The sequence below is a fragment of the Arachis ipaensis genome, chromosome B7, assembly GCF_059453495.1.
Source record: "Arachis ipaensis isolate K30076 ecotype BB chromosome B7, ASM5945349v1, whole genome shotgun sequence".
Taxonomy (NCBI): Eukaryota; Viridiplantae; Streptophyta; class Magnoliopsida; order Fabales; family Fabaceae; genus Arachis; species Arachis ipaensis.
The window spans coordinates 21,992,133-22,005,815 of record NC_142442.1 but is presented as its reverse complement, the minus strand read 5'-3'; the positions used below and the strand labels follow the sequence as shown (position 1 = coordinate 22,005,815).

At 37.0% G+C, this 13,683-nt stretch overlaps 1 protein-coding gene across 7 annotated transcripts; it reads left to right on the top strand.

Moving 5' to 3' along the window:
• Positions 1-1,626: 1,626 nt before the first annotated feature.
• LOC107608350 (uncharacterized) lies at positions 1,627-12,150 on the top strand. Of its 7 annotated transcripts, none has more exons than XM_088494232.1 (4): positions 1,627-1,764; positions 1,922-2,056; positions 2,180-2,350; positions 11,842-12,150. In XM_088494232.1, the coding sequence occupies exons 1-4, from the start codon at positions 1,687-1,689 to the stop codon at positions 11,944-11,946; spliced, it is 489 nt and encodes a 162-aa protein (XP_088350358.1). In that variant the 5' UTR covers positions 1,627-1,686; the 3' UTR covers positions 11,947-12,150. The 7 variants fall into 7 exon arrangements, with proteins under 7 accessions (XP_088350358.1, XP_088350356.1, XP_088350359.1 ...); XM_088494230.1 differs by lacking the exon at positions 11,842-12,150 and adding an exon at positions 5,046-5,811; XM_088494233.1 differs by lacking the exon at positions 11,842-12,150 and adding an exon at positions 2,945-3,736.
• Positions 12,151-13,683: the final 1,533 nt, after the last annotated feature.

Here is a 13,683-nt window from a genome sequence, read left to right as displayed (position 1 = left end):
AGTAACTGTCCCTAGAATCTCTCTAACCACTTCCAGGAGCCATATCTCAACCTCCCTAAAATAAAGGGACGGTTATCACCCTAAAAAAGTGGCACTACTTCAACGGTGGTTATTGGTTCACCACTATAAATACACTGACACCTCTCAGGTATCTCTAAGTCCCAATACTCTCTAGACCTGCTCACACCCTTGCTGACTTAGGCATCGGAGTGTCTTTGCAGGTACCACCCCCCACTCTTTCATACTCACAAGTCGGACGGAGGCCCCCAAGGCGCAGACCCGCTCGAAGGCTTCCTTCCTCAAACGATTGGACTAACCTAGCGAGTCCAGCCCACCATCTCCGGTTACCCATCGTAACAGGAACCATTACCACAAAAATTAGATTTATGATAGAAAAGTTCAAAGTCTTTTAAGTGTTAGTTCTCCGATGTAGGACATTTTTAGATATTAGTCTCGTTGAAGAATTGACATTTCAATGACTTTATTCTGTGGCACTTCACTCGGTTTTTTGCCAGCGAGAATTCTCCACTAGTTAGAACTCTCAGTAAGTAGTTTTTTCTAGTTGGCCAGCTTTTAACGAAAATAACAATATAATAAGCTATAATATTTTGGGAGAATTATCACCACAAAAACTAGTTCATATGGTGAGAGATAGAATCTAAAATCATAACTTTTTTAAGTATTGGTCCCTAATGTGAGGCTTTTTTTCATATGTTGGTCAATGATAACACAATTTATCTTTTGGTGAGTAAAGAATTTACTACAAAATCTGGAATACCATACTAATAACCCAAATATCTATTATTACTGGGTTTTGCAAATTGGACTGAATCCGTTGATTCAACTGGATTAATAAAAAATCGGTCATCACTGAATCAATTTAATTCAAAATAAAAATTAGTTAATAATAAAAAGGTCAAAAAACTAATTAATTGATTGAATCATCTAAATTTTTAACGGTTAATTGATTTAAAATAATAAAATACAAAAAAATTATACTTTTTAAAAAATTATATATTTTATATATAAATATATTATTCTATTATATTCGATTCAACCGATTAAATTTCAATTGAACCTTAAACTCTTAAACCACTAATTTTATTGATTCGGTCACCAATTCAATTTTCACAACCTTAATTATTTGTGATTATATTCTGTGGTTAATGGACAAGACATTCACTGAAATTTGTGTATTACAGTTGAGTTATTATTTGGTATTAATTAGACAGATTACGTACATATCCGAAATTTAATAAAACAAATTGTGTAAAATTAAAGAGATAGGTGTAAAAATGTTCTTATAGGATGGTTCACATGTGGACTGTGTGAAGAAATTCTAACACGGCATCAAACAAGTCCCTAAGCCCCTAATTAGCATGACAAGAACAAACAAAGTTGCATCGGTTCTCTCACAAAATAAAAAAATAAATAAATAAAAATGCACACACACAAGCTAAGGTTACAACATAAGTTAAAAAAGTTAACACAGTTCTTACTGTAATTCCAAATACGCATCACACGTGACTACCAAGATTCCGCGTTCTCATATATCCTTTCACAAATGATATATCAAAGAATTTTTTTTCTTTTTTAAATATATATAATTAGTATTAGTATGCCTATATATATTCTTCAATTGAGAATTTAGAGAGGGGAAAAAAAAATTAAAAGAGATAGAGAAGAATGGTTTCGAGGGTTCACAAGAGAACAGGTTTTCATAGGAACCTTCAACATCTTCGCTCAATCACTAAATCCCATGCGGTGATTACGCAAACGACACTCTTTTGCATTCAGCTTCATTTTTCTACTTATTGAATAAATGACTCTTTATTCTAATCAATTAAGGAGAATTAATGATAATTAGTGAGTTAAACTCTACATTAGTGGGAATTTGATCGGGATTTTTTTTTTTTTGCAGCTATTTAAAACATCAGTGATATTGGATGCATCAGAGTATATACGGAGTCTAAAGAAAAAGCTACAAGAATCGGATGAGCTAGCAGTTTGTTCTTCTTCAGTCCAAAATTTCATTGACCATGGTCCCATGCCTATGGTACATATGATGATATATATAACTACCTAGCTAATGCCTAAATGCTAATTCAATTATTTAGTACTCGTATATATAATTCAATAAATAAACAGTTGAAGGTGTTGATGTATTATTTGTATGCAGCTTAAAGTTGAAGCACAAGAGGATGGGTTCATGATAAGGGTGCTGAGTCAAAGGAATTGCAAAGGGTTGTTGGTTTTCATATTGGAAGCGTTTGAAGAGCTTGGCCTTCAAGTGCTCCAGGCTAGGGTTTCTTGTGTAGATGCCTTTTCTTTAGAAGCAATGGGAATCAAGGTATACAAACTACTCTTATAATAATTTAGATGTTGACACTTACATTGAGAAATTTAGTTATATATATATGTTAAATTATTTAATAATTTTTAACTATTATTTTTATATAAAAATATTTTATTTGAATAATAATTACCTAATTTTATAGATAATTGGTATTTTAATTTTGTGATGCATATTATTTAACTAAAAATAATTAAGAATTCTAACTTATTCTTTTAATTATTCTTTTAATCTTTTATTTTTTAATATTTTTATTTTTTAATGTTTTTAACAATAACTTGTATATTTGAATTTTTATCTATTTAAATATTAAAAAATAAATTAAACTCTCAATTATCGCTCTTATTTAATTATAACAATCATCTTTCAACATTTGAAATTCGCTAACTAATTTAAATATCAACAATGCTACATGACTAATAAATATTATTATTTTGAACTAACAATAATTTATATTTATAATTTTATATTTATAGCAATTTGCACACATAAAATATATATATATATATATATATATATATATTTATATTTATATTTATCAAAATTTACTAACATAAATCAACACAACTTATATTCACATTTTATTAAAAGATATGTTCCTGCCTGGTTGTGGCCGAGCTATATGTCTCCTTGGAGGGTTGAACGTCCGACCTTGTTGGAGAACTTCAATATGCCTCGACCACCAAGTGAAACAAGGGGGGGAGCACCTGCAAAAAGCACTCCGACGCTCAAGTCAGCTAAAGAGAATTATTTGAAGAGTTATTTTAGCTTAGAACGATGATCTACCTTTTCAATTTCAGCTGTTTCCTTTATAACTCGGAGATGATGGCCGTTTATTGACCGTTTCTGTGTAATCGATCATAGTGGTTTAATGCCATAAAGTCGGCAAAGTTAATGTGCCGATTAAAAAGGGATTCGCCGAGCTATAATTCGTAACCGACGTATAACGGTTGTATCACAGCCCCCAAGCTTAGCCTGTGTTTTAAATGAGGCAGGTTGAGCTTTTGAAATTAAATGGCCGAATTATAGCTCGGCGCAGGGATGGAGCCCCCAGTTCAACTTGACTCATTACTTTGTAACGTCAATTAATATTAGTTAAAAAAGTAACTGCTATGATGGTATAAATGAATGTCAACAGTTTTCAATGCAAGGCTCAAGTTCCTAAGTAGGCTTGGAACCGTTGGAAGTGGGTCTTGGATTGATGGCCATGATTACGGCTTGGAATTGAAAGGGTTTCATTAAATGAATGGGAAAAGGAAATTTTCTTTTCAGGTTCCGCTTACAGTTTGCTGTTTACACTTCATCTTCCTTCAAAAACAATGAGTAGAAGAGGTAAGTAACTGCATTTTCTTATTTGCTTCTTTCCTAATTTCTGTAAAGAAAAATGAGTGACAAAAAGGTGAAAGCTTTTCCTAAAGTAGAGGATGATGATTTGTATGAATGGGTAGATGATGATGTGAAGATAAGGGCTTCTCTGTTCTTTGACAGAGAGAGTTTCGAGGGTCTGAATATGTCTAAGATGGTCAGACCTGGTTTTCATATTGAGTTGTTGCCATGCAACCGTACGGATCGAATTTTTCATAGAAGTAAAGGTTTTGAAAACTTTTATATGTATAGCTGTGTGCTTGAGGAATTATCTGTAAAACTTCCTTTTACTAAGTTTGAATGCAATTTGTTAACCCAAATGAATTGCGCACCTTCTCAAGTTCATCCTAACGGATGGGCGTTCATTAAATGTTTTCAAATCCTAATGGAGTTTTTGGAGATTAAACCTGATTTGGAACTTTTTTTCTCCCTGTTTCAAGCAAAGGGTGTATGGAAAGGTCTCTGGATTAACTTGAATAGTACTCCTGGATTTTCTGTTTTCAAACTATATAAATCTTCTTTCAAAGATTTTAAGGGAATGTTCTTCAAGGTAAAGCCAGTAGATGAAGAATTTCCATTCTATTTAGATGAACATCTTGGGGAGAAGTTTCCCCTGTACTGGTGTTGTCAACCCAATCATATCCTAGGGCCTGAACTAATAACACCTCGGAATGAATGTATTATAAGTTTTTTGATGGAAATGGTTGACCGAGGTGGTTTAGTATCGGTGTCGGATTTGCTTCCTTGGGAAGAGGATAAAGCATCTGTTGTGCAATACCTTGGTGAGGCACTGTTTGCGCTACGTAAGTTGGGTTTGCTTATATTGTTTAATTGTTCTCAATAAGGTTGTGTTTCTTTTGTAGGCGGGAGGTTTCCTGGAGTTTCGGCTTCGAGCATGAGGGCCCGGTTTAAAATGAAAAATTTTGAAGGGTCTTCTTCAAACGCCGAGAAGGTAGAGGGTGAGGTTGAGGTTAACCAACCGGCACAGAAGAAAAAGGGTATTGTTTTTAAGAAGAGAAAATCTGAGGTGATTAATCTGGAGGAAGGGGAAAAAGCGGTACCGTTGAGTGAGTTATCGAATTTTACTGTTAAACAAGAAAAGCTGCATTCTTTCGAAGAAGAGGGTGATGGCTCGTCTGTGTGGGATAAAAAGTTCCCTTTCAATGTCTTGGCGGATGAGATTGTTCAATCTGCTCCCGACGTTGCTCGCATTGAGGAAGTTGGGGATGTTGGGATAGATCAATTCATGCAGGTCGGTTTTGTTTCATGTAATGATATATGTATATATTTTTTGAAAACTTCTAACTGATTTTCTGGTATTGGGCAGGTTCTAGGTTTTCGACTAGTTAGCATCGGGCGAAGTCAGGAAAAAAGGCATAAGATGATGCTGGGTAATAGTTTAGAGATAACTGAGCTGAAGGAGCAATTGAAGTCAAAGGAAATTGTTCTTACCGAGCTTAAAGAGGAGCTGTCAGTGTCAAAAGAAAAGCTGAAACTTGTGAAAGAGGATCATGAAAGGGCAGTAGAGTCTCTGGGAAAAAAGGTAAATGAACTGTCTACAATGAGCGACCAGATTATTGAGGTTACAGCAAAATTGAAACATATGGAGTCTAATCATGAAGCTGAGATCCTTGATGCTTTTGCCGAGGGTTTTGAACGTGCCGTTATTCAAGCGAAGTTCTTACATCCTGAAGAGGATTTTACCGCTTTGGATCCGAGCAAGGTGGTTCGGGATGGTCAGTTGGTTGATGATGAAGAAGTTGTGGAGGAAGAGGGTAATAATAATTTAGCCGATTAAGAAATGTTTGAAGTAATTAGTTTTATATTTTGTGATGTGTTGAGGGATGCTAATACTCTCATGAACACTGTGTGCTTTGATTAAAGTGTGTATGGCCCCTTTAGTGACTGTTATTTTGTTTGCTGACAATATATTTGAATAGTTTATTGTCATAGATTTTGCTTAGCTGATACCGTCATATGGGGTTTGATCATTATTAGGTGCTGAAAGATTGTCAGCTATTGATTTTGCGCACTTGAGTCTAATGCGACTTTTGTGTTGATAAGATACCGTTTGTGAATGGATAAGTATGTAACATAAGATTTTCATAAACAAAGTAAGTCGTAACAAGAAGATAAATATTGTTCTGACGCAGTACCTTTACATCGTGAATTTGGTAAGCTAGCCTCGTTAAAACCTCCTTGAGCAAAACCTAACTTTTAGGAAAAATCTCAAGGTAGGAAAAAGAGTGCCAGCATTCTGCATTGCTAACTATAGTATTGTTTCAAGGATTGAATATTCCAAGTGTTAGGTAGTACCGTGCTATCTAATTGTTCCAATCGATATGCTCCTTTTCCGAGCACTTGGTGAACACGGTAGGGGCCTTCCCATGTCGCTGCGAGTTTTCCATGAGTGGGTGGCCTTCGTGCTGCTTCGGTTTTCCTCAATACTAATTCTCCGACGTGGAAGGATCTTGGCTTCACCCTTTTATTGTGGCGCTGACCTATTCGCTGTTGTAAGGCTTTATGGCGCACAGCCGCTACGGCTCGCACTTCCTCTAGTAAATCGAGCTCGGCTCGTCGAGCATGGTCATAATCCTCGGCTTGTGTCCTTAAGGAGCTCTGTGATATCTCAATGGGTATCATCGCTTCCGATCCGTATACCAAACGAAATGGTGTTTCTTTAGTTGCGGAGTGTGTTGATGTATTATAACCCCACAAAATCTCTGGGACAAGCTCGGCCCATAGTCCTTTAGCATCGTCGAGCTTTTTCCTTAAAGCTTGAAGGAGGACCTTGTTTGCAGCTTCAGCCTGGCCATTGGATTGAGGATGTTCTACTGAGGAGAAATGCTGCTTTATCTTTAAATTCTGTAAAAAAGTCTTAAAATTATGGTCGGTAAACTGGCGACCATTATCAGTTAAGATGTGACGAGGTATACCAAATCTGCAAATTATGTTTTTCCAGACAAATGATATCATTTGAGCCGATGTAATTTTAGCAAGTGGCTGAGCCTCAATCCATTTAGAAAAATAGTCAATTGCAACAATTAAATATTTTACCTGTCTTGGAGCTGTAGGGAAAGGTCCTAAAATATCCATCCCCCATTGATTAAATGGCCAGCTTACCGTTGAGTGATGCAAATCCTCGGCAGGGATGTTAATAATCGGGGCATGTTTTTGGCAATGGTCGCATGTTCGGACCTTTTGCTGACTGTCCTTCCATATGGTCGGCCAGTAAAAACCGGCACGAAGAATTTTTTGTGCTAGGCTCCTTGCTCCTGAATGCATTCCGCAAATACCTTCATGTACCTCAGCTAAGGCCAGGTCGGCCTCTGACCTGTCTAAGCATTTTAACAATGGTCGAGAATAGCCTCGCCTATACAATTTGTTATTCAGTAATGTAAAGAAAGATGCCTGTCTTTTGAACGTTTTTAGGTTCTGGAGGCCTTTTGGAAGCTCTCCACTTCTAAGATACTGAATATATGGGTCTTGCCAACTATCTTCATCGTCTATATGATAGATATTAAGTATATTTATGCTCGGCTCATGGAGGGTGGATTGTAAAAGTGAGGCAGTGTGTGACTGAGTGGTAGCTAGTTTGGATAATATGTCGGCCCTGTGATTTTGATCTCTCGCTATATGGTTAATTTCAACTTTTGAAAAACGATGCATGAGGTCTTTGACAATTGCTAAATATTTTGACAAAATTGGGTCTTTAGTTTGAAAACTCTGTTTTACTTGTTGAACAACTAAAAGAGAATCGCAATAAACTTGCAAATTGTCAATATGTAGTTCAATTGCTAACCTGAGCCCGGCGACTAGGGCTTCATACTCGGCTTGATTGTTGCTAGCCTTGAATGAGAATCGAAGAGAATGTTCAATAACAACTCCTTCCGTGTTTTCCAAAAGTATTCCTGCTCCAGACCCATGAGGGTTTGAAGCCCCATCAACAAATAATGTCCAGTCTGCAATATTCGTATCCGAGCTTGATCCTGTGAATTCGGCCACGAAATCTGCTAAGTACTGTGACTTGATAGATCCTCGTGGTTGATAATGGATGTCAAACTCGGAGAGTTCAATGGACCATTTTATCAACCGTCCTGCAAGCTCGGGCTTGGCGAGTATTTGTCGCAATGGTTGAGAAGTTCTAACATTGATAGTGTGGCTCTGAAAATATGGGCGTAGTCGTCTTGCCGAAAAAACTAGTGCATAGGCGAGCTTCTCTAATCTCGGATAGCGAAGCTCGGCATTCTGCAATGATTTACTCACGAAATACACTGGCCGTTGAGCACTCTTAGTTTCTGCAACAAGGACGGAACTAATTGCCATATCAGTAACTGACAAATATAAATATAACGGCTCGCCAACCTTGGGTTTCTGTAAAACAGGGGGTTCAGAAAGAAATTGCTTTAGACTGTTAAAGGCCATTTCACAGTTTTCATCCCATTGGAAAGTCGTATTTTTCTTTAAACATTGGAAAAAGCTGAAGGACTTGGATGCTAAACATGGTAGGAATCTGGATAGTGCTGCTAACCGCCCTGTTAATCGCTGAACCTCCTTGATGTTTGTGGGACTATTCATATCAAGGATTGCTTGACACTTCTCAGGATTAGCCTCAATTCCTCGGCTAGTAAGGATGAAGCCGAGGAATTTTCCTCCTCGAACACCAAAGGCACATTTCTCCGGATTGAGCCTCATGTTATAAGCTCGGATTTGGCCAAAAATTTCAGCAAGGTCTTCAATATGGGAGTGGCCGACCTTCGTCTTGGCGACCATGTCGTCCACATATACTTCAATGTTCCGACCTATTTGTTGTTCGAAGACTTTGTTCATCAGTCTTTGGTATGTTGCACCTGCATTCTTTAAGCCAAAAGGCATGACATTATAGCAATAATTACCATATTCAGTAATGAAGGCTGTTTTTTCTTGGTCTGATGGATGCATAAAGATCTGGTTATAACCAGAGTATGCATCCATGAAACTCAAGGTACCATAACCACAAGAGTTATCAACTAAAGTATCAATAGACGGCAAAGGGTAGGCGTCCTTAGGACATGCTTTATTAAGATCTGTAAAGTCGACGCACATGCGCCATTTACCGTTATTTTTCTTTACCATGACGACGTTGGCCAGCCAGGTTGTAAACCTGATTTCTCGGATGAAATTTGCATCAATGAGCTTTTTGGCTTCGGTCATAGATGCGAGCCTCTTCTCATTTCCAAGATTTCGTTTTTTCTGGGATATTGGTCGGGCGGCCGGGCTTAATGCCAATTTATGAGTAATGACAGATGGGTCAATGCCTGGCATGTCTCCTGATGTCCAAGCAAATAGATCAGTGTTTTCCCGCAGAAAATGGACGAGCTTTTCCCTTTCCTTGTCTTTTATGGAGGATCCTATGAAAGTAAACTTTGTCGGGTCATCTGTTAATATAAGCTTTGTTAGCTCCTCGTTTGGTGATGGACGATCTTGAAAATCGGCTCTGGGATCAAGCTCGGCCAGCGTTGGCTGTTCGGCACTGATGGAGTTTACACGCCGCTCGCAACTTCTCTTGATAGGCTTTAGGCTTGTATTATAACAATATCGGGCTTCTTGTAGGTCTCCATGGATTGTGGCGACAATATTATCCTGCACAGGGAACTTGACACACAGATGAACAGTGGATACAATTGCAGCAAATCTGTTTAAAAAAGGTCTTCCTAAGATAAGGTTGTAGGGACTAAAACAGTCAACAACAAGGTACTGGATATCATGTGTTTTAGATAAAGGCTGCTCACCAAGTGTGGTTTGTAACCACACTGAACCCATAACTGGAACTCGTTCTCCTGAAAATCCGACCAAGTCTCCTGCAGATGGTTGTAAAATGTTAGTACTTAGCTTCATTTTTTCAAATGTAGTAAAAAATAACACATCGGCGCTGCTGCCTGGGTCTAGCAGCACTTTCCGAACTATTAAGTCGCCCAATTGGATAGAGATGACAACGGGGTCATCCAAGTTGGTGTCCTGGCAACTAAAGTCGTTCTGGCAGAAGGTCATCTCTGGCACGTCTGGCATTGGCTGAGGATTGCTCGTGGTAGCTCCAAGTGCTAACATGGCCCTGTATGTACGTTTTCTAGCCGAACTTGTTTGTCCTCCTCCGGCATAACCGCCTGAGATGCAATTGATTATGCCTCTAGGTTGAGCAGGAGCCTTTTCTTTGTCCTTCGATGATGATGATGATGGTGGTGCAGGTGATGGATCTGAAGTCGGAATAGCTCTCTTCTGCATATGACCCGAGATGAATTTATCAAGGTGTCCCTGTCTTGCTAAGCGTTCTAACAGGTCTTTGGCGATCACACAATCGTCGGTTGTGTGACCATACTTCTGGTGGAATGTGCAGTACTTGCTTTTGTCGATGTTCTTCGGTTCAGGGTAACTGCCAGCTTTACGGGGGGGTTTAATCAATTTGGAGTTCAGAATCTCTTTAATAATATCGTCCCTCTTCGTATTAAACTGAGTATATGTCTCATAGCGGGGGGTGGGTCTGAAGTTCTTCTTACTGTCCCGAGGTCTGTCGTCGTCTTTAGTAGCCGACGACCTTTCAGCCTTCCGAGCTTGTCGAAGTTCTTCAATATCGATTTGCCCCTTCGCCTTCTCTCGAAACTCGGCTAACGTCTTTGGCTTGGATACTGCAATAGCTTCTTGAAATTTTCCTGGGCGGAGGCCGCTTTTGATGGCATGGAGATGTACTTCAGGATGAAGGTCGGGGATCCGCATGGCTATTTTTGTAAAACGGGTGATATAATCCTTCAGACTTTCTTGAGGGGCTTGCTTAACAGTCGTCAGGTAATCGGAATCATGTAAATATATTGCTGATGCCGCAAAATGATCTTCAAACTGTTTTGCTAACTCCTGGAAACGTGAAATGGAATCTGCAGGCAAAGAGCAAAACCAGTCAAGTGCAGGACCATCTAAAAAGGATGGAAAACAACGACATAAAATAGGATCAGATGCACCGTTAACGATCATGATAGATCGGAATTTTTTGATATGTTGCTTTGGATCTCCCAAACCATCATATGGAGTTAGAGTCGTTGGCAATGTGAATTGTCTAGGCAGTTGAAAGTTCATAATATCGGCCGTGAAAGGTCCTGCCGAGTTGTCAGGCTCATCCTCCTCGTCGTTGGGCGAGGTTTCATTGTTATGGGGATCTCCGCCATCATCATCTTGAGGGGTTTCCGAAACATGCGTTGGGTGGGATTGATGCTCATCATTGGTGTTTCGCCCGTGATGAGTGTCGTTGTGCTCAAGGCGGGCGTTGGCTATCTGCTGAATTTGTTGTTGCATTCTTTGATTTTCCTCCGCCATACGTTGATTTGCCTCAGCCATGCGTTGATTTGCCTGCTGAAGCTCGGTTACCATCCGAAGGAGCTCGGACGTAGAAGGGGGAGGCACATCAGCCATTAATGGATGTTAGGGTATTTTGGGGCCTAGAAAGAAAATTTTTCTATAACCTCGGCCCCACGGTGGGCGCCAAATGTTCCTGCCTGGTTGTGGCCGAGCTATATGTCTCCTTGGAGGGTTGAACGTCCGACCTTGTTGGAGAACTTCAATATGCCTCGACCACCAAGTGAAACAAGGGGGGGGAGCACCTGCAAAAAGCACTCCGACGCTCAAGTCAGCTAAAGAGAATTATTTGAAGAGTTATTTTAGCTTAGAACGATGATCTACCTTTTCAATTTCAGCTGTTTCCTTTATAACTCGGAGATGATGGCCGTTTATTGACCGTTTCTGTGTAACCGATCATAGTGGTTTAATGCCATAAAGTCGGCAAAGTTAATGTGCCGATTAAAAAGGGATTCGCCGAGCTATAATTCGTAACCGACGTATAACGGTTGTATCAAGATAGTTTAATATTTATACCAGTCAATTGCTAACTAAAATTTGTTCGTCTCTAAAACTTTTTGTTTAAATACTTAGACTATTTTTTTTAACAGTTTATGTATATATAAAAAGAATCTTCTAAGAATAGATTAGTCATTGTTATTGACAAAAGTGAAATAAATAAATAAATAATACTTAAAACTTAAGAGTGACAATTTGTGTGGCACACGGAGACCAATGATTAGTTATTGTTTTTGATATTGAAGGAGCACAATGAAGGTGATGATGATGATGGTCATATGGATGCACAAGTAGTAGAACAAGTGATGTCTAAAGCTATCAAAAACTGGAGGGAACTTCCAAAGCAATAATGGCCTTATCCGATCCAAATAAAACTACTTTATTTCCTATCTTCATCAGTTCAGATCATTGTCATCTTTAAGCCGGTTGGGTTAGACCGGGTCCAATGGATCTTATGATCAACGTCGTCGTCGTGTGTGGGTATATCGTAATATGATAGTTAATTTCGGATATATATTATCAAATAAAATAATGAATGAACTTAAACAATGAAATTATTTTGAATGCTACTCTATTTTATTATAAGTATTTCGTTAATAGAAAAATTATTATTTAAAGCAGAAATATTTTATTTTAATATATAAATGGTTATTCATATCAATATTATAAATAATTAATTTTGAGTAGATTATTGAAGGGTGTAACGTTAAAGGGATAGAACCAAGAAATAATAATTAATAAAATGTATCTATTGGTAATTACTTGAAGAGGGATTGGGGGGATTATTCAATCATATTAATATTCATAGATGATGAGGCTGATGGGGACTGAAGTCACTGAACTACATCAAATGATAGAATGAATTTTATTGCTTGCTTCTCTGCCATGAGACGATGTTAATGCCGCAGAACTACTTATAAGTATCGAATAAAAGTAGAAATTTTAAGGGTTTTTTTTTTCAATATATTATTTTAAAAAATAGATATTGTCATTTCTATTTTGATAATAATATTTTTTTATATATAATAATAAATTCATATAAATATATAATATATATATTAAAAAAATTATATATAATGTGATATTATAAAAAATAAGAGTGCCAATATTATCATCACTCATTCATCCTATCATTAATATATTCAATATATAAAAAATTTGAAAACTCTGTGTTTTTCATTAAAATATCTTATTTGTAATACATGCAATATTGTGATTAAGTATCTTTAGAAATATCCTTTATAAAGTATTATAGCTTTGGAATAATGCTAAAAAATGGATAATTTCTATTTTTATATTTTAAACTATTAATTAGAAATTCTATATTTATATTCCTTTCACGCACACGCACGTCAATTTACCATTCTCTGATCTCCACTGTTAGTTTATGTTGATTCAAATGGAGAGAAAATAATTTGGGTTATACATAGATCGAACTAGATTTAGTTAGAACTTTGATCTAATCAGAACTAGAAAGATTACATTAATTAAATTGGATCGGATATACAAATGTTTTATTTTGAGATGTAATCCAATAATTAATATGATAGGATATATGCAGAGATTAAGAGATATGATAACATTTCAATTTCGTTTTTAAAAAAATTGGGATTCTAACTTTTCTTCAACATTATAGTTTTTTTTTCAACTCCTTTAGTATACCTATTTTGCTTCAAAAAATAATTCAACGTTATTTTTTTCTATTAAAAAAAAAACCATGATTTTCTTAGACAAAAATATTAGGCAACCAAGTAGTTTGTGCAACTAAATTTAACAAGTATGTTACATACACGCGCTTTTTTTTAATGTCACCATTGTCATCTTCCTCTCCTTTATTATTATTATAATGTTTTCTCTTTCTCCTTTTTATTTGATTTTTTCTCTTTTTTTTTCTTCTTTCATTATCATCGTTTTCTTCTTCTTTTTCCCTAAATATGTTTAGCAAAATCATTGAGTATTGAGAACATAAATTTTGGTGCATACTAGCACAAAAGTTTTGTGGCGACTATGGTATAGAAATTTCTAAAGGATTACATGCTTACTCACCCAACCAACAAAATGAATAAGTGTCAAGTATTATCAGAATT

Excerpts from the sequence above, each read along its gene's own strand:
- LOC107608350 (XM_088494227.1), top strand. The coding sequence starts at position 3,738 with ATGAGTGACAAAAAGGTGAAAGCTTTTCCTAAAGTAGAGGATGATGAT. Across the intron at positions 4,501-4,581 it reads ATCTGTTGTGCAATACCTTG|GCGGGAGGTTTCCTGGAGTT; the intron begins GTGAGGCACTGT and ends TTTCTTTTGTAG. Across the intron at positions 4,971-5,045 it reads GGATAGATCAATTCATGCAG|GTTCTAGGTTTTCGACTAGT; the intron begins GTCGGTTTTGTT and ends GGTATTGGGCAG.